The sequence below is a fragment of the Microchirus variegatus genome, assembly GCF_963457635.1.
Source record: "Microchirus variegatus genome assembly, chromosome: 2".
Lineage (NCBI taxonomy): Eukaryota > Metazoa > Chordata > Actinopteri > Pleuronectiformes > Soleidae > Microchirus > Microchirus variegatus.
Window position 1 is genome coordinate 44949070 of NC_139803.1, and position 27336 is coordinate 44976405.

The 27336-nt window shown below is 44.6% G+C and overlaps 3 protein-coding genes across 3 annotated transcripts; 2 read left to right on the forward strand and 1 right to left on the reverse strand.

Moving 5' to 3' along the window:
• Nucleotides 1–373: 373 nt before the first annotated feature.
• Nucleotides 374–6218, reverse strand: usp12b (ubiquitin specific peptidase 12b). The gene is made up of 10 exons (XM_083910753.1): nucleotides 6115–6218; nucleotides 5029–5109; nucleotides 4824–4907; nucleotides 3905–4034; nucleotides 3496–3764; nucleotides 3185–3261; nucleotides 2952–3035; nucleotides 2619–2816; nucleotides 2212–2290; nucleotides 374–2074 (listed from the first exon to the last, which is right to left on the reverse strand). The coding sequence occupies exons 1-10, from the start codon at nucleotides 6160–6162 to the stop codon at nucleotides 1973–1975; spliced, it is 1152 nt and encodes a 383-aa protein (XP_083766879.1). The 5' UTR covers nucleotides 6163–6218; the 3' UTR covers nucleotides 374–1972.
• A 1004-nt stretch (nucleotides 6219–7222) lies between these two features.
• rasl11a (RAS-like, family 11, member A) lies at nucleotides 7223–11961 on the forward strand. Its single transcript, XM_083909879.1, has 8 exons — nucleotides 7223–7529; nucleotides 8280–8336; nucleotides 8413–8495; nucleotides 9956–9996; nucleotides 10085–10214; nucleotides 10348–10423; nucleotides 11084–11160; nucleotides 11499–11961. The coding sequence occupies exons 1-8, from the start codon at nucleotides 7367–7369 to the stop codon at nucleotides 11643–11645; spliced, it is 774 nt and encodes a 257-aa protein (XP_083766005.1). The 5' UTR covers nucleotides 7223–7366; the 3' UTR covers nucleotides 11646–11961.
• Nucleotides 11962–14804: 2843 nt separating this feature from the next.
• gc2 (guanylyl cyclase 2) lies at nucleotides 14805–26319 on the forward strand (the record flags this gene model as incomplete). Its single annotated transcript, XM_083907868.1, has 25 exons — nucleotides 14805–14900; nucleotides 18842–19141; nucleotides 19245–19373; nucleotides 19467–19646; nucleotides 19738–19855; nucleotides 20050–20351; nucleotides 20590–20721; nucleotides 20819–20922; nucleotides 20990–21108; nucleotides 21181–21265; nucleotides 21335–21431; nucleotides 21503–21625; nucleotides 21713–21793; nucleotides 21875–22051; nucleotides 22122–22278; nucleotides 22390–22539; nucleotides 22742–22890; nucleotides 22970–23133; nucleotides 23706–23898; nucleotides 23977–24151; nucleotides 24894–24992; nucleotides 25086–25180; nucleotides 25249–25334; nucleotides 25877–25980; nucleotides 26211–26319. Coding segments are annotated over 24 exons (3414 nt in total), but the record flags the coding sequence as incomplete, so codon positions are not given.
• Nucleotides 26320–27336: the final 1017 nt, after the last annotated feature.

A 27336-nucleotide genomic window follows, 5' to 3' on the forward strand; every position in this document is an offset into this window, starting at 1 on the left:
TTAAGATTAACAAATGTTTAGTCTTTCAGCTTTCCACCACAAGAGGGCGACATTCACACGTTCATGGACTCACTGTGTCACAGTCGATGAAGTCGTTAAAGCTTTGACCTTTGACCTCTAACACAGTGACTCGTGGTCGTCAGACGGGGGCGGGGCTTAAAAATATCCACTCTTTATTTTTAAAAATCTAATAATTCTGTTGATTATTTCAAGCATTAATTTATTTATTTATAATCCAATAATAATAATAATGACATCTGTGTTTATGTACAAAAACTTTCAAAATAAAACAAAACAAAAATCAGAGCTGCCGACACAACGGTAGACTTTCAAATTAAAACAAACATATGTATTTTTATATATAAACAGGTGAAACACAGGTGAAAAACAAACATTTATAACTTAAATTAAAAAAAGCTGACGTTTTGTTTGTTTTTGTGCTTGTTTTTGTTCATTTAACAGAAAAAAAAAACAGACTTTTACAATGAAACTGAAACGCAGCGCGGACAGGAAACAGGAAGTGGTCGGGTTTCTTTGTTCTGAGACGTTTAAGAACGTTTAAATTGTAATTATTTAACGTTTGAATCACGTCGTAGATGACGAACAGTTTCGAACGTTTTGTGCAAAGACTGAAGATAAACGTGGATCTTTGTCGCCCCCTGGTGGCTGACGGCAGCACACGACGGTGAGTAAAATCACCTTTTAATGACATTTTGAACAGATTCTGATTAAACTCTCTAAGTGAGTGAATGAGTGAGGGTCGAAGGTCATCCAGGTCTAAATCACGCCACCAACACTAGAGGGCAGTAAGTGAACGATGTTTGTCGTTCACTGCAGCGCTGAAACTGTTAAACGTTAGCCTTCATACGTTCATCCTGTTTCATACGTTCATCGTGAAAATATATGAGAGTTTTACAGATGAGACTTTATTTTTTAAATTTGTTTGTGTTTACGTTTCAGATGTTCACCTCCAGTGACAGGGTGAGCTTGTTTGTGAATGTGAGGCAGCCCGGCCGGGTGGAGACTGTGGCAGTGTAGGAACAGCTGATCGGGCGTGACGCGAACGCGCGATCTGTTCCATTTGTCGTCAGATTTCCAACTCAAAATCACGTGCATCGTATAACTTTCTATTTTCTCGGTAAATCCCTCGTTAACTCATTTTTATTCATAGTCGTGTTTTTGCGATGTTTGTGTGCGTAAACAAGAAAAACGCCTGGTGTGATTTTTAACGCGGTGAACTCGGAGGTGACGTCACAGCGATGAAGGAATGATGTTGAGTGTTAGCATGAGTGTTAGCATGAGTGTTAGGGTTAACGTGTGATTGGTGGCTCACGCACACACACACACTGTTTGAATCAAGAAAAATCTGCTATAATCATGAAATCATCAGAACATTTAACGTCTTTTAATCAAACAGGAAGTAAAAACAACTTGAGCTCGTTGTTTTTTAAAGCTTATATTTTTAAGGCTTAAAGAAATAGTAGTTTGTGTTTCAGTGTTAAACAGGAACTGGATTTCACTTCCTGTTGTTAGCTCCGCCTCTAAAACGTTATTTATAAAGTTCGTCGACCATTTTGTCTCCAAATTGAATGACTGTGTGTGTGTTAGCGTGAAGCTAATGTAACGCAGTGTAATATGAACACAGAAAAAGAAAAATGCGATGTTTGGTAACCATGACGACGACGATTCACAAACAGCTGATTGGTCACTGGGCGTCATGGCGACGTCCTCGCGGCGCTCGCCCTCGCTCGGGGGCGACGTCACAGTGCGAAGCGGGCGTTGGCGTCGGTCATCTTGTTTTTCGTAAAAGATGCTCGCGACCATTTTTCTTCTCCTTGAGGCGAAACGTGTGACCTGCGCTTCAGTGCAAAGCTCCGCCTACAAGGAAATAAAGCCTCGGATACTTGTGCGAGCGTACTGGGCGGAGCCAGCAGCAGCCATAAGCCCCTCCCCCCGTGTCGGGGGCGTGTCCTCAGTCTCTGGACTGATAGAACAGGATGTAACCGGACTCTGAGTTCTTAGAAATGTCCGACGTCAGACCGTAGAACTCCTCGATCGCCTGAGCGTCGATTTTCTACAAAAAGACGGAAACAGTTATAGTTTTATTTATATAATTATATTATATTATATTATAAAAAAAAACAATACTTTTCTATAAATACATTTACATCAGTCTGTAAATAAAGCAGAATAATAATGATGTGGTTTCACCTCCACGATGTCGTCGTCAAACAGAAGCCAGAAGCCGTGACTCTTAACGATGGTGATGTAGTGACCACGGTTTGGTCCACTGAAGAGGACAGAGGACAGAGTCACTCACTCTCCCACACCAAAGTCACTCACTCTCCCACACCAAAGTCCATAGAGTAAACCAGTGATTTTAACATCACAGCACACAGGAGTTCACAGGAGTTGTTGATCCACTGCTGCCTCCATCACTAACTTACAATGACTGATTTTAAAATATTTAATTTAGACTTAACTCAGTGACACAAAGTGACCACACGAGGCAGCAGAGGACCAGCAGCTCCTGTGTCCCTGTGAGCTAAAATCACTGATTTTCTCTATGGAAGAGATTTGGTCAATTAACGTTGTCATTTATGAAGAAGTGAACCCACCTGCCGCAGTGCACCACGACGGCCACCAGGTCGTACATGCGGTCGGGGTTGGTGGCGTCCCCGGACGTGTTGAAGAGGCGGAGCTCCAGCGGGAAGACGACGCGGTACGACAGCTTGGTGTAACGGTGAAGCTGGTCCATGTATTTAAAACGCTTCAGGTGCAGAGCGAGGATCATGGGGAGCTTCTTCACCCTCATCCTGACACACACACACACACACACACACACACACACACACACACAGTGTTGATGTGTTTCAAAGACTGAAGGAAAGGGAAGAAGGAAGGAAGGTCAGGAGTCTTTGTAGGAGACGAGCGTTGCTGAGGTCACGTACCTTTTCTGAGCTTCCTGTTTGCTGCGACACTGTTCACAGTAATATTTATATTCACTACATAACGTCTCTGTGTTGCTGAAGCCCCTGAGGACACACACACACACACACACACACACACACACACACACACACACACACACACACACACACACACACACACACACACACACACAGACAGAGTTAGTGTTAAAGGCTCATTCCTCTGATTTCACTCTGGTGTCTCCATCACTCACCTGAGACAGTGAGTGATGGACGTGTTCTGTTCCACGTCCACAGACAGATCCAGGAAGTCCTCGTCTTTGCTGCTCACCTGAGACACAGGTGAGGACAGAGCATTAGATTAAAAAAAACTTCTTATGTTTAAAGTTTAAATAAAAGTCATTTTTAAGGAGCAGAGTAAACCACTCAATCTCCCACACCAAAGTCCACCGAGAGAACCAGTGATTTTAGCTCAAAGCTGGTCCTCTGCTGCCTCGTGTGGTCACTTTGTGTCACTGAGTTACTGACTTTGGTGTGGGAGAGTGAGTGAACGTCTTACACTCACAGCTTCACAGTTGAGACAGCGCGTCTCGTTGGTCAACGTTCCCTGGAAGATCTCATGGACCCAGGTCTGCTGCGTCTCCTTCCCTCCTTCACTCTCTCCTCCTCCTCCTCCTCCTCCCTCACTTCCTCCTCCTCCTCCTCCGTTCTGCAGCACTTTCCCGTTCTGCTGTCTCTCCTGACTCTTCTCCTCCTGCAGGAGGTCAGCGATGGTGTTGAGGAGGTAGTTGAGGAACTCGTGTGCGTCCTGTTGCATGTAGTTATCAAAGAGCTCTGAGAGGAGAGAGAAGATGATGATGATGATGATGATGATGATGGACAGATGAAGGAGGAGGAGACGATTTAAACGTCTCTCCACAGTGACAGGAAGTGCTGACAGGAAATGACATCATCGTTCATCATCGTTCACTCACCGTTTTCTTTCCTCAGCCGTGAGATGAATTTCTTTGGAGGTATCACGCCCACTTTCTTCTTCTGCGTGGCGATGCTGTTGAACAGGTCTGACAGACACGTGAGGAGAGACTCTTTACGCCGCGGCTGCACCTGCAGGAGGAGGAGGAGGAGGAAGGGGAGGAGTTAACGCATTTCCGTGACGACGGACCGGAAAAAAGACGCGAGTGGCGTCGTGTTTACGCGCCGCGACACCGGAGTCCAGGCACCGTTTACCAGTTAGCTGCGTTAGCTGCGTTAGCTGCGTTAGCTCCTGTTAGCGTTAGCCGATTGTGGAACTGGAGCGGTCTGTTTATTAAAGGAAAAGAGCAGCGCTAACAAATAACGTTAGCGTACCTGTGTACTGTGTATGTGTGCGTCTGTTTTTTAAAGGTTAGCGTTACTTTAGAGACTCAGTTTAACAATCGTAGAGTCACGTAAACATGACGTCACACACGTCTTTTTACGGTCAGTCGTCATGGAAACGCGTTGTGTGTTAACGTGTCTTGAAAGTTTTCAGATCCACTTGTTTCTCTTAAGTTCAGAGACAAACAAACATCATCCTCTGACTCGACTGAAGGATTCTTCAGCTTCTGATTTCTTTGCTCCGTAAAAACAAAGAAATCATTCAAACGCAATGATTTTGTGTTTGTGGAACTGAAAAATCATCTTTAATAAACAGAAGAAATAAAAGCTCACGTCAGTTGAAAAAAAGAAAAGATATAAAAACACGAGGCAGAAAATTAAAAAAAAACGTTTTAAGAACATGCGGTCGAGTCGACGTGATAATCTGAGAGATTTAGGGATTATTTTAACATCATTTCACAAGAGAAACAAGTCAATTCACTCTTTCACTCACTCACTCACTCACTCACTCACTCACTCATTCATTCACTCACTCACCTTATAGGCCAGCACCTTCTCTCTGAAGGGTCTACAGAAGTACAGAGCCTGTAACACTGAGTTACAGTAACACGTGTTTCCAAACTACAGACGACACAGAAACATATTTGTGACGACATGAACAACAACAAACTCATCCTTTCATAGTTAAATAAATATATATAAATATATATAAATATATATAAATATATGTGTGGACACTCACGTTGACTAATCCAAAGTAATGTTCATTCACAGGAAACTGTTCCGGTCCAATCTCCTTTTCCAAGGCGGAGGCATTGGCGCCCTGAGGACAGAGACAACGTTAAGAAGATAAATAAACATTACATATTTTGTATATATATATATATATAAACATTTTATTTCATATTTCAGACATTTCTTTACCTTGTTTTATTTTCACAACTTAAATAATCCATTAAAAAAATATCACAATATTAAATCACCTTTGAGTCCAAGTATCAACATATTATTTTTACTTTTTTAATTGTTGTTTCAGTCCACTAGATGGTGCCGATGCTCCCTCTCACTGCAGCTGTTGCGTGACGATATCGCAAAAATACAAAATCGTGATAATATCGTTCTGTGACTTAAATATCGTACGGTGACGTCTGTGGCGATTCTCTTCCTTCTGTGATGTACAAATAAATCTGTCACTAACTTAACTTATTATCGTTATTATTGTTAATATTATTATTACTGACATTAACCTCTATCAAATTAGTGCGAGCCAAATTTATCGCAATGTGTGATATTTATCGTCCCATCCTTGTAATTACATATATTAAGCTTTAATTACATATTAATGTACAATGTTGACTGTTTAGTAAAATCAATCAAAAGCTTTTATAGTTAAAAAAAAAAGAATTAAAAAATCTGAAATCACAAATCTCGTCATCGCGAGAATATCGCGACATAACAGTTGAAACGTTTGAGTGGACTGAGCCAACGTCAGTGGACTGAACCATCGTCACTGACAGTGGACAACTTTGACCATTAGCTCGCAGGCTAAGCTAGCTTGTTGTTAGTAAACAAACCTGGCGGCGGTAAATAAAACAAACGCACACACAAACAAACGAGCTTTGTTTACACGCAGTGACGTCATCTTTACAAAGTAAAAGCACCGTGTCACTGAGCTAACGTTAGCTAACGTGAGCTAACGTTAGCTCCACAACTTTCCCTGTTGTTATTATTAGCATGACTCCGGCAGAGCAGCTAGCGCATTAGCATCCCGGGCAGCGCCGGACAGAGCCGAACACAGCCGAACACCGCCGAACCGTCCGCTTCTTACCATCGTACAAATCGACGCGATCTTCCGGACTGTCATCAGTATTTCCATCCGTGAGCCGCCATGTTGGACCGGAGCCGACAGTGAAATGGACAGAGACCCGGGCAGAAGGACACTGTGTGCGGCTGCAGAGACACCGCTGTCCCCGGGTTACGCTGCTGTCAAATCAAACATGGACGACACTCACCGGCACTTCCGGCACGGCTTTTCAAAATAAGCTCGGTCTGTTTTATAATGTGTTGTCCAGTAGAGGAAACTTGTGTCTTATTTGACTTGTTTTAATATCAACCAAACACACGTTTGTTTGTTTATTTTAAAATCAGGACCTGATTTTGTTTTGCTTAAATATAATTTTATTAGCTCTATTTATAGTTCTCAAATCTTACTTTTCTATTAATTCGAAGTACAAACTTTGTAAAGTTATTTAAATTAAATAGTTTGATGTCATTCACGTCAGTCATAGAATAAGTAGATCATTTAAATTGTGGCTCCGCGGTTATTTATGGCGTTCATTATCGTGTTTTATTTTGAAGAAAGAATGAGGTGATTTCCGGTTGTCTGAGTGATGTCTGTGTGTGTCTTGACGCAGCTTCCTGTCGTCCGGCTCGGATCAGAGAGGGAGCGTTTGTTGGGGGACGGAACGGGCGGGCGGTGTTAGTGTATTTGCTCCGTCATCGAAAACCAGGGAAATAAGTCACGTGTTTTAAAAGTGCAAAGTGTTTATTTATCGATGTTATCTTTAGTTAATAAATCATTATTTAAACAGTTTATGCAACAAATCCATGAAGATTTGATAGTTTAATGTTCTTCAGTTTAAATATAAGTTAATCTTTTAGTGAGAGATGTTTTGTTTTTAACTTTATTCAAATAAAGAAGCTTCATCATCTGAGTCCAGACCGGAAACATGATCTCACTTTAAGTCTGATCTCATGGGAATTCTTCCCTCCTCCTCCTCTTCCTCCTCCTCCTCTTCCTCCTCCTCCTCCTCCTGTGAGTCCAGACTCAGTCCGTCCACAGCAGAGGAAACACTGATCCACAGCTGAAGACTTTCTTCCCTAAAAGTGGGAATGACGACGGGAATATTCGGGAATGTCGTCTCCTGCACAGAGATCTGGTCTCAGGATTCAGGATCAGGATCAGGATCAGAGATGTTTTACTGCAGCACGAAGATGATGGGAATACTGGAGTGATATCAGTCTCACACACACTCAGGTCCAGGTCCAGGTCCAGGTTCTGGTTCTGGAGGAGGATCTAAATGCGGCTGCCTGGAGACTCTGCTGCTCACACAACCATGAACAGCAGCAGCGGATCTGGGAATTTCCTGCTGGTTCCCATTCCCGAGTTCCCTCTGCTGGACTGCGTCCCCAACAAGACGGTGAAGATCGTGGTCCTGGGAGCGAGTAACGTGGGCAAAACCGGTGAGACGATAAAACCGCCTTTTTCTCTTTTTATTTTCACAAAATTAAAGTTTTGTTTTTCTAAAATTGATGGAGATGTAACACTCACCATGGACAGCAGGGGGAGACAGAACGCTTCTCACCGCTTTGTGTACATTTAAAATGTTGCTTTTATTCAAAATGAGTGTTGGATTCATAATACTTATATATATATGTTTACAATATACGTCTTTAAAATGAATTATTATCAATATTATTGATATTCAAATCAAATACAAAGAGGCGTGTCCTGTGGTGGACGGGTCACATGACATGACAAAAAGATTTAGATTAATATTAATCTGCTTCTTAAAAATTATAAATAATTATTTAAAATAAATAAAAGTGATGATAATCAATGACAGAAAGAATGATGTAAAGGGTTCTAAAGCGAGTTCTAAAGTGAGTTCTAAAGTGAGTTCTAAAGCGAGTTCTATAGTGAGTTCTAAAGTGAGTTCTAAAGTGAGTTCTAAAGTGAGTTCTATAGCAAGTTCTAAAGTGAGTTCGAAAGTGATTCCAGACTCAGACCAGAATCATATTGCGACAGATTTTCTTCTGTTTGTTCACTTTCTGTTGCCAACGTTTTCACAACCTCACAGTTCATCGTCAGGGAAACGGGAAATTCCATTGACACTGGGGGGGGGGGGGGATATTTGCAGGGTGATGAAGGTCAGTGTGCTGCAGGATTCACTCGTTCACCTCATTCACCCTTTCACGATGTTTCCTCCTCAGCTCTGATCGTCAGGTTTCTCACCAAGAGATTCATCGGAGATTATGAAGCAAACACTGGTGAGATGATGATGATGATGATGATGATGATGATGATGATGAAGAAGATAATGATGATGATCATGTGACTCCTCAGGAGCGCTTTACTCCAGGAAGGTCACACTGGACGGGGAGGAAGTGTCTCTTCAGATCCAGGACACTCCCTGTGTCTCTCTACAGGTAACATGAGTTAGACTGACGTTTGTTAACCACTCACTCTCCCACACCAAAGTCACTCACTCTGCCACACCAAAGTCACTCACTCTCCCACACCAAAGTCACTCACTCTCCCACACCAAAGTCACTCACTCTCCCACACCAAAGTCACTCACTCTCTCACACCAAAGTCACTCACTCTCCCACACCAAAGTCACTCACTCTCTGGTGTGGGAGAGTGAGTGGTTTACTAACCTGTTTCCTGTCTCACAGTTAAAGATAAAGACATATAAACTATAACTTTAGTCTTTTATAAAAAGGCTAAACTTGCTGATTTCACCAAAGCAACATGTAAAAAAACAGTTATATTTATACTTTAAAAAAGCTCAGAATCTCACGTTAACATCAGTTTTCCATTTAAATTGAAAACGGTTACTTTTGCAGCCGTTTGTTGACTTTGGTCAAATCGTTTCCTCGTTGTTTAAACAGTTTAAAGCAGATAAAACTTATCTCCACATGAGGAACATAATGAGCCTGAGGCTAATGAGAGCTCCAGGATCTGTTTAACCAAACCAGACCTCAGAGCTGGACACTCTGGGGACAGTTGGACACTCTGGGGACAGACAGACAGAGGACACAGAGGAGGGAGTTCCTCCAGATTACAGAGGAATAATTACAAGATGAAAAAAGTGTTTCCAGGACAGAGAAGACGAGGATGTCCTCAGTGGACATCTACTGTCTGTCCTGGAATGTTGACTCTGAGGACAAAGTGAGTGGTTGGCTGGTTCCTGCTGAGACACCTGAGGAGGTCCAGAGGTTCTGGATTCAGAACTTTATTATCCGTGGACCTCCTCTGTCTCTGGCTCCAGAGGACACTCAGAAGGTCCTCGTGGACATCAGGTGATGACCTCACAGACCTGGTGTCTCCACACTGTCCAGAGAGTGATGAGGACATAACGGGGACTGTGGTGGACCAACATTGACCCAGGGTTAGGGTTCCTCTGTGATGTCCCTGCTGGTCCAGACGACATGTCCATGGTCCACTTCTTACCAAAATCAGGTTCCATGTCAGTCCCGTTCTAAAATATTGTCCCTCAAACCAGACTCATAAGACCAAAACCAGAGTGAAGCCAAGACCAAGACTTTTAGAGACTGAGACCAAGTCAAGACCGATTGAGGAGTCATTTTTCATTCAACTGGAAAGTCAAGGGTTTGATTCCTGGCTCTGCTCATCTACCTGTGCACATAGACGCACTGTGAGTGAGTGAGTGAGTGAGTGAGTGAGTGTGAATGGGTGAAAACTGTGTTATCAACAGCTTTGAGTTGTCAAGTCCTGGTCCTGGTCCATACTTGGTCTTCTGAGTGTCATTTTGAAGACAACACTGGTGTCTTGTTGTGGACATGAAGGTCCTGCAGGTCTTCACTGAAGGACACAGTGAAGACCTGCAGGACGGTGAAGGACGTTGATGTTTGTGTGTTTGCAGGACGATGCTGAAGGTTTGTTCTGTCAGGAGCAGATTAACAGGTCAGAACCCTTATTATTATTATTATTATTATTATGGTCTGTACTCAAGTGTCTGATCCTGAACTTCCTGGTCTTCCTGGTCTTGCAGGTCCATTTACTGGGCAGACGGTTATGTTCTGGTCTTCTCCATCACTGACCACAGCAGCTACAGAACCATTCAGCCTCTGTATCAACACGTCAGGCGGATCCACCCGTCAGGAAACATCCCCGTCATCCTGGTCAGTCTTTGATCCAACGCTAATGCTAACACTAATGCTAATGCTAACGTGTGAGCAGCAGATGGTCCACGTGACCCTCGCTGACCTTAATCCCTCTGCTCTAATCTCATCTGTAATCTGGAATCTGCTGCAGGTCGGAAACAAGAGTGATCTCCTCAGAGCTCGACAGGTTCCTGTGGACGAGGGCGAGACGTTAGCGGCGTCTTTAGGTGGGACGTCCTTCTCCTGTAGCTCCGCCTACAAATATTCATCATATATTTATATATATATATATATATGTACATATACATAAAGAGGTCAGAGGTCACAGTCAGGTTTTATCAGTTACTGTAAATTCATGTTGTTGTGAATCAATGAAGTCACATGATGTTGACATTTGTCCTCACTGTCTCATGTGTCTCCTGATGAATGAATGAATGATGTCTTCACTGTCTCCTGATGAATGAATGAACGCTGTCCTGACTCTGTCCTGATGAATGAGTGAACGCTTTCCTGATGAATGAGTGAACAATGTCCTCACTGTGTCCTGATGAATGAGTGAACGATGTCATGATGAATGAGTGAATGATGTCCTGATGAATGAGTGAACGATGTCCTCACTCTCTCATGTGTCTCCTGATGAATGAGTGAACGCTGTCCTGATGAATGAGTGAACGATGTCCTGATGAATGAGTGAACGATGTCCTGATGAATGAGTGAACGATGTCCTGATGAATGAGTGAACGCTGTCCTCACTGTGTCTCCTGATGAATGAGTGAACGATGTCCTGATGAATGAGTGAACGTTGTCCTGACTGTGTCTCCTGATGAATGAGTGAACGTTATCCTCTCCTGATGAATAAGTGAACGCTGTCCCTCATCCTGTCACAGGGGGCGTGTACTTCGAGGCGTCTGCCAGAGAAAACCACGACGGTGTCCACGCTGCGTTTCTTCATCTTTGTCAGGAGGTGAAAACTTTCTCATGGTTTATGAACGTCTTAATTATGAACGTATGAATTTTCCCGCTGAGGTTGTGGTGACGGTGGTTTTGGCCGCCGCTCCACTTCCTGTGGAATGTGTGTGATGTCACATTTACGAGTGAAGCCATAAAAGGACTTTAGTGGATCTTTGTGATTCACCCTCTCACTCACGTCACAGGACGTGGATGTGATTTTCAGAATAAAAGCGTGGTTGTTTTGGTTTCTGTGGTGATAAACAAACATGTTGCCATGGTAACAGTGTTGTCGTCATCACGCTGTCACGTGACCTCACGGTAACGAGTGGCGGTGCGTTCGCTGTCCCTCAGGTGATCCGAGCGCTGGGCGGAGGAAACGGCGAGAAGAGGCGTGGCGGTCTGCACTTGGCCCGCCCCAAATCCCCCAACATGCAGGAGCTGAAGAGGAGGTTCAGGCAGGTTCTGTCCTCTAAGGTCAAGTCTGCCACCGCCCTCTGATCGCAGGGGGCGGAGCCACAGAGGCCACCACCCTCTGATCACAGGGGGCGGAGCCACAGAGGCCACCACCCTTTGATCGCAGGGGGCGGAGCCACAGAGGCCACCACCCTTTGATCGCAGGGGGCGGAGCCACAGAGGCCACCACCCTCTGATCACAGGGGGCGGAGCCACAGAGGCCACCACCCTTTGATCGCAGGGGGCGGAGCCACAGAGGCCACCACCCTCTGATCACAGGGGGCGGAGCCACAGAGGCCACCACCCTTTGATCGCAGGGGGCGGAGCCACAGAGGCCACCACCCTCTGATCGCAGGGGGGCGGAGCCACAGAGGCCACCACCCTCTGATCACAGGGGGCGGAGCCACACACGCCAAACAGGAAGTCTGCCACCACCCTCTGATCGCAGGGGGGCGGAGCCACAGAGGCCACCACCCTCTGATCACAGGGGGCGGAGCCACAGAGGCCACCACTACCCTATGATCTACAGGGGGCGGAGCCACGGATGCCACACAGGAAGTCTGCCACCACCCTCTGATCACAGGGGGCGGAGCCACACACGCCACACAGGAAGTCTGCCACTACCCTCTGATCATAGGGGGGCGGAGCCACAGAGGCCACCACCCTCTGATTGCAGGGGGCGGAGCCACAGACACCACACAGGATGTCTGCCACCACCCTCTGATCACAGGGGGCGGAGCCACAGAGGCCACCACCCTCTGATCTACAGGGGGGCGGAGCCACAGAGGCCACCACCCTCTGATCGCAGGGGGGCGGAGCCGCAGACGCCACACAGGAAGTCTCCCACCACCCTCTGATCGCAGGGGGCGGAGCCACAGAGGCCACCACCCTCTGATCGCAGGGGGCGGAGCCACACAGGAACTCTGCCACCACCCTCTGATCATAGGGGGGCGGAGCAACAGACTACATTACAGGAAGTCTGCCACCACCCTCTGATCTCAAGGGGGCGGAGCCACACACCCCACACAGGAAGAAGAAGGAAAAAACGAAGAGATTATATTTTTTCAGGAAGCTGAGACTTTTATCTCTCGTGTGGACGAGGACGACCATCGTGTCGGAGTTTATCGTAAAAAAACTGCGAACTTTACTGCGACAAACAAACGTTCAGATTCTCAGAACTCGTTTTCTTTTTTTATTTCCTCTTTTTTTATATGGAACAAAACGAGAAAGAAAACATAGACGTTTCTGGTGTTGATATATATGATATATGATATATGTATATATATATATATATATGATATATATATATATACATATATGATATGTATATATATATATATGTATAATAGTGAGGAGTTTTAATAAAAACAAACCAAAGAAACTGCAGATTCTGTCATAATCACATGGATGAAGATTTGAATTTAAACTGAATCTGAATGATATTATTGAGGCTGATTTAATATATTCATAAAAAGGAGGAGCCTGTTTAGTCTCATTAGTCATTAGACTATTGACAAACATTTAAAAGTCCAGTTCACAATTTAATTTCATGGTTTTCTTTTATAAATAAATAAATCTTAAAGGTTTTGAAAGATTTAAACGTGTCATAATCACTGTTTTGTGTTTGGCTAACGTCTGTTAGCATTTCCTGATTCTCATGTGCTAACGTGTCTAAAGAGAATCACTGAGTGAAGCTTTAATGATGTTGAATGTTCTGTACGTTTGTTTTCACTGAAGCTCATGTTTACGTGTAACAACGTCAATGAACGTGTGAATGTTCCTGAGATGAACACATGAGTTCACTTTGACTGTTTGAAAAATAGTTTCTGTGTGTGTGTGTGTGTGTGTGTGTGTGTGTGTGTGTGTCACAGAGAGAGGTCATGAGAACAGCAGAACACACACACACACACACACACACACACACACACACAGTTCCCAGTAAAGACAAATTCCTCGGCATCTGGAATTTCTTTCATGGTCCGTGAACCATCACACTGACCCCTATTTTACACACACACACACACACACACACACACACACACACACACACACAGGTCTGCTCCTGACCCCTGACCTTTGACCTTTAACAGCAGCATGGCTCCATCAGAGTCTGGAAATGAAGATAAGATCAATTCAATCGTCTGTCGACAAAAAAGGACTGAGACTAAAATAACACACACGCGCGCACACACACACACACACACACACCCCCACACACACACACACACACACACACACTAATGTTCCTCTCATGTGATTTTATTTGACAGGAAACAAAGTAAAGAGACGTTTATGAGGCGACGTTTAGAAAAGTTCAAGACTTCAAATTAAAAACCTTTTAAAAATGTTTTTGTTCAACACGAGAGAAGAAGACGGTCCAAGAACATCATGGTGTTAACTAACTAACTAACTAACATGGTGTGTGTTAACTAACTAACTAACTAACTAACTAACATGGTGTGTGTTAACTAACTAACTAACTAACTAACATGGTGTGTGTTAACTAACTAACTAACCAGAGTTATGATGATGATGTCATCAATCTCCTCTCTCCCACAGAAACAAATGTGAGTGTTTTCTGATCCACTGTGGGAAAATGTGTGTGTGTGTGTGTGTGTGTGTGTGTGTGTGTGTGTGTGTGTGTGTGTGTGTGTGTGTGTGTGTGTGTTTGTGTGTGTGTGTGTTATCAGCAGCAGGAAGTGCAGATTGTGTCTGGTATGAAGTCAGGACCCTGAAGAGATGATCGAGGCTCAAAGGAACTCAGGAAATGTTCATGAGGATCTAAGAAAAGACACAGACAGGGACAGTGAGGACAGCAGCATATATATATATATATATATATATATATATATATATATATATATATATGTATATACATATATATATATAATCTTGATTTGTCCTCATTTGAAGAATCAGAGTTAAAACAGAAACTTCATCTCAACTGTTTCTATTTTTAGATTCAAAAATCCCAGAGGAATGAAAACGTTTACTCTGACATAAACTTCACTCTTCTCCTGTTCTCACATCTGCACATTTGAACCCTTTGACCTTGATTGTTCCCCCTCCCCCTCCTTATCCTCCTCCTCCCCCTCCTTATCCTCCTCCTCCACCACCTCCTGCTCCTCCTCCTCCACCACCTCCTGCTCCTCCTCCACCACCTCCTCCTCCTCCTCCTCCTGCTGCTCCTCCACCACCTGCTCCTGCTCCTCCTCCTCCTGCTCCCCCTGCTCCTTCTCCTCATTCTCCTCCTCCTCCTCCTGTTCCTCCTGCTCCTTCTCCTCCACCTCCTCCTCTTCCTCTTCCTCCTCCTCCCCCTCCTCCTCCTTCTCCTCCCCCTCAGCTCCAGATAAGTGAATGGTTTTTAAAAACTTGTAAAAACTGATGAATGTTTTGAAGGGAAGTCGTAGAATCACAACTCTTTCATGGCTGTTTGCTAACAGTTAGCTTAGCTTTAGCACACCATGCTATAACAAATCTCTCTTAGTTTGAAGAGATTCTTACTTTATTTCCTAGTTGTTAGCAAACAGCTGCTGTTATAAATCACTGTGTGTTAAGCTAACAGCGTTCCTGGTGTTAACATGGAAAACTGCTAGAACACTAATGAATGTTTGCTAACTATGTAGCTGCCACTTTTACCACTACTACTACATTTCTGTTGGTTTGCTAAATGATCAATTTAACTCTTTTAAAAGTGAAACACTTGCTGTCAGTTAGCTTAGCTTAGCTTCTCCACATGTGAGAGTGACAGCTAAAGGCCCTCTTAACAGAACTTACTACTTTTGTGGCTGTTTACAATTACAGCCAAAGCTAGCAATGCTACTGATTCTGACTTTAGCATGTAAACATGCTACTACACTAATGGATGTTAGCTAACTATGTAGCTGCAGCTAAAAGATGCCTAGTTTGCTAAGTTAGCAATTTCACTGTTTTAAAAATGACTCATGACTTGTAGCTGCCAGTTAGCTTAGCTTAGCTTAGCTTCAGTCCAGGATCCTTCTGTAATAAATCTAACAGCATGAACTTTTTTAAAATGTGAATTTATAGAAGCTCATTTTTCCTCATGTTTTCATCTCGACTGTCTTTGTTTTGGCCGACGTTCAAAAAGTCAACTTTTCTTCTTTGTGGAGAAATTCCTTTAACATTTATCACCTTTGTATTAAATCACCTTTTATTATGTTACGTCAGATAAAAAAAGAGGGAGTTTATCACATAAATCAGCTCAGATTATGATATATATATATATATGTATATATACACACACACACATACATGTACATATGTACATTAATTTGTTGTTATTTTACAGTTAAATTTGAATCCGTTGTCGCTGCATGTTCAATAACAACTCACAGAGTCTAGAAGCAACAATAAATATGACTGTTTTATTCTTAAATGACCAAAATATAACAGAATAAAGTTTAAATTCTCTCTCGTGAGGCAGAATATAATTCCACTTCCTGGTTAATCCAAATGTGAACGTTGTTGTTCTGAACTTTATTTGATATGAAAGAATGTAAATGTGTTTCTGAGTGTGACGTTGTTGTTGTGTTGTGTTGCCACGACAAATAAACAGCAACCGTGTGTGTGTGTGTGTGTGTGTGTGTGTGTGTGTGTGTGTGTGTGTGTGTGTGTGTGTGTGTTGTATCTGATGAAGCCAAACAAAGTCATCATCACAGAAACTCTCTGTGCTCCATCAGGTCCATGTTTACTGGTGTCTGTGTGTAGTTAGTGTTAGTGTGGACACGCCTGTGTCCTGTGTCCTGTGTCCTCGTGTCCTCGTGTCCTCGTCCAAGACAAACAGGCAGAGTGAAGTCAGATCATGACTCATGAAAAGTGATTTATGGACACACTCATCCTGTCAGGAAAGAAGGAATTCTCTGAGAGGAATCGGAATATTTAAAAACACATTATTCTAGGGTAAAAGTGTGTGTGTGTGTGTGTGTGTGTGTGTGTGTGTGTGTGTGTGTGTGTGTGTGTGTGTGTGTGTGTGTGTTTGACTTTTCAGCTCTGCGTTAGTTTTGTTCTCTCTCAAAATGCTAACTGGGTTCACGAGCTAATGGCTAACTTTGAGGTCGGAGGTCACGACACACAGATTAGAAATGTTGTCGTGTGCAGATTGAACAAATGTCACGACGTGTTCTCTGATGTTCTTGTAAACAGCTGCTAAATGTGCTCCACCAATCAGTGCTCTTCAGCACATAGCCCCGCCCCTCTGAAGCAGCACATAGCCCCGCCCCTCTGAAGTTCTTCTTTCAGGGAGGTTTTTCAGAATGAATCTTTCATTAGAAATTTGTTTTAATTTTGAAAACTAATCTGATGATTTTCCTGTTCCACATGTTTAGGTCACCTGACCTCTGACCTCTGACCTCTGACCTCTGTGGTGCCGCTCAGTCTTGAGAATGAAGGAGTGAGTGGTGAGCGTCATAAAGATAATGTAAGTGTTGTCATCACCTGGACATAATGTGAGTGTGTGATGATTCAGTGACCTGTGGACGACCTCTGACGTCCTCCTGAAGGACGTTCTCTGGTCCTCAGAGACAAAAACGTCCTCCTGAAGGACGTTCTCTGCACTTCATTCTACACTTTTCTCTTCCAGCACAAACATCTGGACTCATCTTTCACGGTTCTTTAACGTCCAGCTGGAAACGTTCCATAAAAACACATTAAAGGTGTTTGAAAACAGTGACTCAGCAGAAATCCTGGTGTGAACGGAGCAGAACGATGACGTCGACTTTGTGCAACGTCTCGTTACTTTTTATCACCCGGACCACAAAAGTCCAGAAGAGTCCAGGACCTGCAGAGTCTGTGTGATGCTGCCCCCTAGCTGTTAGAGAAGCACTTTTTACTTTTCTTTATATTTCACAGGATATGAAATGTAAAACTTTAATAATAATGTTCATGAAGGTTTATTCTAACAGTTTATTAAGAAGATTATTTTATATATATATATATATATATAAATATTTATATATATATATATATATAAATATTTTTATAAATGTTCAACTGAAAAAAACTTATTCTCGAAATTCATATTTAGTTTATTTATCATTGATGAACTGAACTGAGGACGATTTAGTTATTTAACTACACTCTTCACTGTCACTCCCTCTGCTCACTCATATGATCACGGGATTAAGATTTGATATAATCTGACAGGACCGGTCACACACACACACACACACACACACAGTTCTAGGTCACACACACACGCGGACGAAGGAGTTGTTACACGCGTGACTTCCTGAATATAATTCTTTATATTGATTATAAAAGTTCATTTTCTGGATGTAAACAAAAGAAAAAGTCATGAAAGAAAGAAGAAGAAAGACGAGTTCATCATCACATCAATGAAAGGTAGAGATTATAATCTGTGAAATAATCTTCATCATTTACCTACAACAGTGTGTGTGTGTGTGTGTGTGTGTGTGTGTGTGTGGGGGTGTGTGTGTGTGTGTGTGTGTGTGTGTGTGTGTGTGTGTGTGTGTGTGTGTGTGTGACGACACGTCTGGAAAAGAAGTTAAATTCCTCAGTGGTTTAGTTTGAGTCTGTGGAAAAACTGTGAGATTAATGTGAGCCGTCAATCTGTGACGAGACGCTGGAGACATGAGGACAGACCTGAAGACAGACATAACGACAGACAGACCTGAGGACAAACAGACCTGAGGACAGACCTGAGGACAGAGCTGAGGACAGACCTGAAGACAGACCTGAGGACAAACAGACCTGAGGACAGACCTGAGGACAGAGCTGAGGACAGACCTGAAGACAGACCTGAGGACAGACCTGAGGACAGAGCTGAGGACAGACCTGAAGACAGACCTGAGGACAGACCTGAGGACAGACCTGAGGACAGAGCTGAGGACAGACCTGAGGACAGACCTGAGGACAGACCTGAAGACAGACCTGAGGACAGACCTGAGGACAAACAGACCTGAGGACATACCTGAGGACAGACAGAGCTGAGATGTCAGTAAAGATACAGATGAAAAAAGTCCAGTTTTATTTAAACGTTACTCATAAATTCAGAAAACCATCATCATCTTAATCCAGGTGATGCTGTTAAAGACACTTTAACGACTCAGGGATTAGATAATCCAGTACAGAGCAGATCTGATAATCCAGTCACAGCAGACTGAGCAGAACTAACCTGAGAGTTCTTTACTGTGTTCATATCTTCTCAGGAGGTCTGAGAAACATCATCATCATCGTCACCTTCAGACCTTCAGATCCTCCAGGTTCTTCAGAACCTCGAGATGAGACAACAGGACCACGTCTTCATCTCCACACAGACACCAGACAAACAAGCTCCTCCTCCTGTTCCACGTGTCTCCGCCCACCTCCTCAGGTTGATCTTGGTCCTGCTGCCCCGCCCCTCTGAGGGGGCGTGGTTTCAGGTTGGGGTGGTGGGACCGTGGGACTGTGACCCTCTGTTCGCTAAAGCTCTTCCCAGTGTCGCGGCACAACTCGCCGTCAACCGCATCAACAAAGATCCGTCGCTGAGCTACGCTGCGACCTTTGACTTCACCGTGCTGCAGGTACACGTTCATCACCTGCACACAGGAAGTCACTGCTACTCCAGCGCCATAGCAACCAAAAATAAAGAGTCTGTGAAAGCAAAGTGTTTCCGTTTGTCTTCAGGAACCATGTGAGACGTCTCGGGCTCTGGAGGCGTTTGTTGGTTTCCACACAAAGGCGTCGGCCTACGTTGGCGCGGTCAACCCCGGATACTGCGACGCTGCGTCCATGTTGAGTAAAGGCTGGAACAAAGTAGGTGGGGCTTATATCTGAGAGGATGTCCCACCATCGAGGACATGATGGACATCACCATGTCCTCACTTGTTTTTTTTATCCCTCTTCCAGGCCTTGTTTCCTTTGGCTTGTGTTGGCTACGATCTGGACGATGTTCGCCACCACCCGACCTTCGCCCACTCCTTGGCGAGGCCCACCTGGGTCCTGCTCAGCGTCATGAGTTACTTCAGGTGGGCCCACATCGGCATCATCGCCTCCTCAGAGGAAATGTGGGTGGAAACGGCCACAAAGGTTTGAATTCAACGATTTGATCTCGTCTTCAGGGAACCTGATGTTCCTGTTTGAGTCTGCTCAGGGTTCACGTTCTCCGTGTCCTGCTCAGGTGGCTGATTCCTTGAGGAGCCATGGTCTGCCGGTCAGTCTGGTCAGCTTCACGGAGAACACGCCGCACGGCATCCGACGAACTCTGGCCAAGTTTCGCAAGAGGAGTGAACTTCGAGGTGAGGAAGTGTTGAGGAGAACTTTTTATTGTTCCTGAAACTGCTCAAGAACTCAAGGATCGCACCCTCATTAGGTTTTGAGTTTGAAGGACTTTGAAGAAGAAGCTCATGTAGATCAACACTGGATTCTTTGTTGTGTCATCGCTGTTCTTCTCCAACATGAACTAAAAAGATTCCATTGCTGTTCTTCTCAGTGGTGATCCTGTGCATGCACTCTGCACTGATTGGTGGTAAAGTCCAGAAGCTTCTGTTAGAAACGGCCTACGACATGAACATGATCGACGGCTCTTTGGTCTTCGTGCCGTACGACACGTTGCTCTACAGCCTCCCGTATCGCAACGTGACCTACGCTGCTCTGAAGAGCAACAGCAAACTGCTGCGAGCCTACGACGCCGTGCTCACCGTCACCGTCGACTCACCCGAGACCTCCTTCTACGAGGCCTTCAGAGACGCCATGGACCGAGGAGAGGTGGCGAGGACGCTGAAGCCACAGCAGGTGAGGTGTGGAGATGTTGAGATGTTTAGATGTGGAGATGTTTAGATGTGGAGATGTTTAGATGTGGAGATGTTGATATGTGGATATCTTGAGATGTTGAGATGTTGAGATGTTGAGATGTTGAGATGTGGAGATGTTGAGATGCTGAGATGCTGAGATGTTGAGATGTGGAGATGTTGAAATGTGGCTATCATGAGATGTTGAGATGTTCTTCTGAGCTGAAACCTGTGTCCTGCAGGTGTCTCCTCTCTTTGGAACCATCTACAACTCTGTCCTCTTCATGGCTCATGCAGTGCATCGTGTCCGGCGTTCAGGGGAGTGGATGTCTGGAGGGAACCTGGCAAGACACACCCACCACCTGGCCTTTCAGGTACTTTCAGGAGGTCTATGATTGTTAAAGAAGGACAGAGAAGCTTCTGTTCAGTCCAGGATGAGGAAGTTCTCACACTGGATTTCAAATGTTGCAGGGCTTCAGTCACTCATTTAAAACCAACGGCTCTGGAGCTGCTCTGCTAAACTTCCTGATACTGGACACAGACGGACTCTCGTGGGAGCTGAACCCGGTCTACAGGTACATGAAGTTCAGTTCAGGAGGGCTCGGCCTTCAGTTTACTTTTCTAATGATCTTACTGTGACAGCATTGACATGGAGGCCGGGATGGTTCGCTTCCTGGGCCGAGACATCCACTTCCCTCGAGGCTCTGGGCCCAGGAAAGACGCCCCCTGCTGGTTCACTCCTGGAGTCATCTGCTCAGGAGGTCAGGACACAAACAGGAGGACGATTTAACCACCAGTAATTCAGATAATCTCGAGGTTTATTCCTGTTCCAGGTGTGGATCTCTTCACGAGCGTCAGGATGTTCGTCGCCTCGATCGTCTTCTCTGTTTTTTCTGTGGCGTTTCTTTACGGCGTCAGGTGAGTTTCAGAGATTTAAAACATTTAAAAACACAAATTCGTCTCATTCGTTGGTCTCTTGTTGCTCAGACGACGCATCCATCAGATTCGACTGGTCAAGGGTCCAAACAAGATCCTGCTGACTCTGGACGACGTCACCTTCATAAACCCGTCGCTTAGCAACAAGGTCAGACCACGTTTGTCTGCAGCTGACTCGTGATATATAATATATGTGATATAAGTCTTACTTTACTACAGAAGCTGAGCGTGGACGACAGCAGAACCAGCGCCATGAGGAGCGTCTCTGACCACAGCGTCGTCTCAGAGGTCTCAACCATGACCCCGGCGACCTACGAGAACTCCAACGTTGTTATTTATGAGGTGATGTTCGTTTATCTGCTGTTTGTCTTTGAAAAGTGTCCTTCTGTCTCTGGGTTTGACGTCTCTGGTCTGTCTCTGGTGTCTCAGGGGGACTGGGCGTGGCTGAAGAGACTTCCTGATGGGATGTTCAGCAGAATCAACCCTAAAACCAGTGACCTGTTTGAGCTGGTGTGTGTTGCTATGGAAACAGAGTGGCTTTAAAGTCCCGTTGAGTTTGAGGAGCTTGTCCTAACTGAGCAACGTTTGCAGATGAAGGACATGCGTCACGAGAACGTCAATCCGTTCCTGGGCTTCTTCCACGACTGCGGCGTCTTCGCCGTCGTCACCGAGTTCTGCTCCAGAGGAAGTTTGGAGGATCTGCTGCTGAACGACGACGTGAAACTGGACTGGATGTTCAAGTCCTCGCTGCTGCTGGATCTCATCAAGGTTCAGAAACATCTGAAACCTTTGATATCGTAAGTATCGAAGCTGAAGCTATAACCAGACTCTCTCTCAGGGAATGAAGCACCTCCACCACCGCGGGGTGTCCCACACTCGTCTGAAGTCCCGTAACTGTGTGGTTGACGGTCGCTTTGTCTTGAAAATCACGGACTACAGCTACAACGAGGTTCTGGAGTCTCAGAGGTTTCCTTACGTAGAACCACCAGCAGAAGGTGAGAGAACAAAACCAGGTTTGTCTTTGAGCTGCTCCAGAACCACAGTAAGACACTTCTGTGTGTGTGTGTGTGTGTGTGTGTGTGTGTGTGTGTGTGTGTGTGGTCCAGAGTTGTTGTGGACAGCTCCAGAGATCCTCAGGAGTGGACATGCCGGATTACACGGGACTCTGCCTGGAGACGTCTTCAGTTTTGCCATCATCATGCAGGAGGTGGTGATCAGAGGACCTCCATTCTGCATGATGGACCTTCCAGCCTCAGGCAAGTCCAAGTCCAGTATCAGTACAGACCCTAAATGTTGTTGTTCTTTAACTCCAGAACTCCAGAACTTTAACTCCCGCAGATTTGTTAGATCTAACAAATGTTCGATAGGGAAAGTTTATCTTGAAAGTTTCCTCCTCTGAAGATGACGATGATGGTTCAGGTTCAGGTTCAGATGGACTGACAGAAGTGTGTGTTTCAGACATCGTAGAGAAGCTGTGTAAGCCGCCTCCCCTCTGTCGACCCGTGGTCAGTCCAGATTACGCTCCGATCGAGTGCATCCAGCTGATGAAACAGTGCTGGACCGAACAACCAGAAAAGAGGCCCAGCTTTGACCAGATCTTTGACCAGGTTGGACCTTTGGTTTCGCTCATGTTTCCACTGTGTTGTCTGATAAATAGACGATTGATCCTCTGTCCTCTGAACCCAGTTTAAGGACATCAACAAAGGCAGGAAGACCAACATCATCGACTCCATGCTGAGGATGTTGGAGCAATACTCGTCCAACCTGGAGGAACTGATCCGAGAAAGAACCGAGGAACTGGAGATCGAGAAGCAGAAGACGGAGAAGCTGCTGTCGCAGATGCTGCCGCCGTGAGTTTACCAGAGTGTTTACCTGAGTATTTACCTGAGTGTTTACCTGAGTGTTTACCTCAGTGTTTACCTGAGTGTTTACCTGAGAGTTTACCTGAGTGTTTACCTGAGTGTTTACCTCAGTGTTTACCTGAGTGTTTACCTGAGAGTTTACCTGAGTGTTTACCTGAGTGTTTACCTGAGTGTTTACCTCAGTGTTTACCTGAGAGTTTACCTGAGTGTTTACCTGAGTGTTTACCTCAGTGTTTACCTCAGTGTTTACCTGAGTGTTTACCTCAGTGTTTACCTCAGTGTTTACCTGAGTGTTTACCTCAGTGTTTACCTGAGTGTTTACCTGAGTGTTTACCTCAGTGTTTACCTGAGTGTTTACCTGAGTGTTTACCTCAGTGTTTACCTCAGTGTTTACCTCAGTGTTTACCTCAGTGTTTACCTGAGTGTTTACCTCAGTGTTTACCTGAGTGTTTACCTGAGTGTTTACCTCAGTGTTTACCTCAGTGTTTACCTCAGTGTTTCCTCATGGTTTTGGTCACGTGACCAGATTGAAACACGGTGACTTTTCTTCTTCTTCTCAGATCTGTGGCGGAGGCTTTGAAGGTCGGAGGAACAGTGGAACCAGAACACTTTGCCCAAGTCTCGCTTTACTTCAGCGACATCGTTGGCTTCACCACCATCTCTGCTAACAGCGAGCCCATCGAGGTGGTCGACCTTCTCAACGACCTCTACACCATCTTTGACGCCATCATCGGAAACCACGACGTCTACAAGGTGACTCGCGTTCAGTTCCCCTTCGTACGGAAAAACGATGACGTCATGGGTTTAATATCTTTACGTCTTCTGCTCCAGGTGGAGACGATCGGCGATGCTTACATGGTGGCGTCCGGCGTCCCCGTCCCTAACGGGAAGCGTCACGCCGCGGAGATCGCTAACATGGCTCTGGACATCCTGAGCGCAGTGGGAACGTTCAAGATGAGACACATGCCCGACGTTCCTGTCAGGATACGAATAGGACTGCACACAGGTTAGCACTTTGAGTTAGCGGTTAGCACTCTGAGTTAGCGGTTAGCACTTTGAGTTAGCAGTTAGCACTTTGAGTTAGCAGTTAGCACTTTGAGTTAGCGGTTAGCACTTTGAGTTAGCGGTTAGCACTTTGAGTTAGCGGTTAGCGATTTTTTTTTTTCTTTATTTAACCAGGAAGGTCCCATTGAGATTAAGAACCTCTTTTTCAAGGGAGTCCTGCTAGTCCTGCTAACTCAAGTCCTGGATTTGAGTTAGCAGTTAGCACTTTGAGTTAGCGGTAAGCACTTTGAGTTATCAGTTAGCGATTTGAGTTAGCAGTTAGCACTTTGAGTTAACGGTTAGCACTTTGAGATAGCAGTTAGAACTTTGAGTTAGTAGTGAACACTTTGAGTTAGCAGTTAGTACTTTGAGTTGGTAGTTAGCACTTTGAGTTAGCAGTTAGCACTTTGAGTTAGTAGTGAACACTTTGAGTTAGCAGTTAGCACTTTTAGCTAGCAGTTAGCACTTGAGTTAACGGTTAGCACTTTGAGTTAGCAGTTAGCACTTTGAGTTAGTAGTTAGTGGTTAGCACTTTGAGTTAACGGTTAGCACTTTGAGTTAGTAGTTAACACTTTGAGTTAGTAATTAGCACTTTGAGTTAGTAATTAGCACTTTGAGTTAGTAGTTAGCACTTTGAGTTAGTAGTTAGCACTTTGAGTTAGCGGTTAGCTGTGGTATAAATGTCTTGTTTCTTTGGTGTGTAGGTTCATGTGTAGCAGGTGTGGTCGGTCTGAAGATGCCACGTTATTGTCTGTTTGGAGACACGGTGACGACCGCCTCACGTATGGAGTCCAGCGGGATGCGTGAGTTACTGACCTGCTCAACTAAAAACTGTTTTTTGGTCTTCGTCGTCTGTTGTCGCTGACCTTTGACCTTTGACCTTCTGTGAACTAAAGCCTACAGGATCCACGTCCACCAGAGCACCGTGAAGGTCCTGCACGAACTGAATCTCGGCTACAAGCTGGAGTTACGAGGCAGGACAGAAGTGAAGGTGAGTTACGCTGAAGGAAGTTCTGGTTTCAACAAGGTGAAGATTTGACCACGGTGGTTTTTCCTCAGGGTAAAGGAGTGGAGGAGACCTTCTGGCTCGTAGGAAGAGATGGATTCACCAAACCTCTGCCTGTTCCTCCAGAGGTCAAGAGTGGGTCAGTGTCAACGACTGTTGTTGATTCTTTTTCCTCAATCTGTCTCAGTCCAGACCCGGACCTGGTTTGGTTCAGTTCAGTTCAGTACGGCACATTATTATTTATTATTTCCATCGTTTCCATGAGGACAGATTCAAAATAATAATAAATTAATTTGGTGGCGGGTCCTTAGCTCAGGGCGGAGCTAAACCAGCTCCACCCACGACCGCTAATCGTGGCAAACGCCTGCAGTCTGTTCTCTATGAAGGCGGGTTCTAGTTTGTTGTTCTTTGTCGTCGCACCGGTACGACGCCACATAGCCGTCAGGCACCGCCTATGCCCCGCCCACACCCCGCCCCCACCCCGCCTACCAAGTGAAGGTTGTGTTCTCAGTGAAACACGAGCCTGATCCAGGACCAAACTGAACTGCACCGTGATAGAAACACGTCATCCTTCTGCATTAGCATAGATCTGTGGTCGCTACGTCCTGCGAGCTAACGTGGATTAGCTAAGTGTTTGTGAGTGACTTTTCTGCGTTCTTTCTTTACTTCGTCCTCCAACAGGCAACAGGCTCACGGGCTGCAGATGGCCGAGATAGCTCGCTCCAAGAAACGCAAACAGGAAGAGCGACAGCAGCAGGAACAACTTGCAAAGAAGAAAAACTGAGGTAAGAAAAACGAGCGTTTAATGTTATACGTTTTTTTTTTAATAATGCGTAACATTAAACGTTTGTCACTTCTTACAAAACTCAGTTTTTCTACTTTACAAGTTTTTATGTCAAATGTCACCAATGATGATTCTATGAAGCTCTAAAAAACTTCTCGTTCTCTCGTCTTTCAATCATGTTCTTCTTTCTTTTCTTTCTTTCTTTTCTTTTCTTTTCTTTTCTTTCTTCAGCTCCAGCACAAACGAGTCCAAGGACCTGAAGCAGGTTTTCCACAGAGCGGTGAAGAAGATCTCCCACGTCCTCGTCGTCACTCAACTCAACGTCACCGAAGACGACAACGTCATGATGTCACATCACTGACTGATGAAGAACCTGGACACACACACACACACACACACACACACACACACACACACACACACACACACACACACACACACACACACACACACACACACACACACAGATTAAGATGATGATCTTTATATAGTCAGATTATTTATAGTGCAGCTGTAATCTTTAGGTTTATGATGTCTGATCAACTGAGTTATGTTTTTCTTAATCTGCTCTAAATGATCAGTTAATGAAATTATATATTGTCATATTGTCATTAGCAGAATTTGGTTTGTTTTTCTAACAAAACATTTTAATAAAGTTTGAATGAATCACAAACATATGAGACTGAAGCTTTAAATAATCCCATAGCGCTCTCTAGTGGTCAAATCTAGAATACACTCAGATTTATTTACTCTTGAGCTACAGATATAATCCTGCTGATTCTGTGTGTGTGTGTGTGTGTGTGTGTGTGTGTGTGTGTGTGTGTGTGTGTCTTCTTTGTTGTCAGCACAAAAGCAGCAGCACTCGACTGTAACACTGGAACCAGACCAGCAGAGGGTGCTGTGTCATGGTGGTTCAAGGGAAATCAGTTTCTTTGAAACTGTAAACTGTTTGTTTATTCAGACAAAAAGTATAAATAAATGAATGAATAAACTTAAGAAGCAAATAAAAACAAACAAAACAGCAGAGAAACATCATTATTACAACACAAAGCAGACTTAGCGACAGCTACATTAGCATTTTTTATGTCTTTAACGTGTCACATATTTAGAGGTGAAACTCCAGCTTGTTTGTGTGAATGCTGTCAATCATTGTCCGCGGCTCAAGTTCATCATTAAACACGTTCACACGCTAACGCTGAGTCATGCTAACGCTGAGTCATGCTAACGCGGCGTTTCACCTGTGACTTTAGCTGCTGTCGCGTTCTGTGAAAATGACTCGGCACAAATGCACAAACTTTAACGTTACCCTGCGTCACATGATCACGTCTTTGTCTCACTGTGAGACGTTGGTGAATCG

Coding starts and splice junctions, on each gene's coding strand:
- usp12b (XM_083910753.1), bottom strand. CDS start 6,162: ATGGAAATACTGATGACAGTCCGGAAGATCGCGTCGATTTGTACGATG. Junction 4,908..5,028: donor ATTACTTTGGATTAGTCAAC/GTGAGTGTCCAC, acceptor TGTCGTCTGTAG/TTTGGAAACACGTGTTACTG. Junction 2,075..2,211: donor TTGACGACGACATCGTGGAG/GTGAAACCACAT, acceptor GTCTTTTTGTAG/AAAATCGACGCTCAGGCGAT.
- rasl11a (XM_083909879.1), top strand. CDS start 7,367: ATGCGGCTGCCTGGAGACTCTGCTGCTCACACAACCATGAACAGCAGC. Junction 8,337..8,412: donor AGATTATGAAGCAAACACTG/GTGAGATGATGA, acceptor GTGACTCCTCAG/GAGCGCTTTACTCCAGGAAG. Junction 9,997..10,084: donor TGTCAGGAGCAGATTAACAG/GTCAGAACCCTT, acceptor CTGGTCTTGCAG/GTCCATTTACTGGGCAGACG.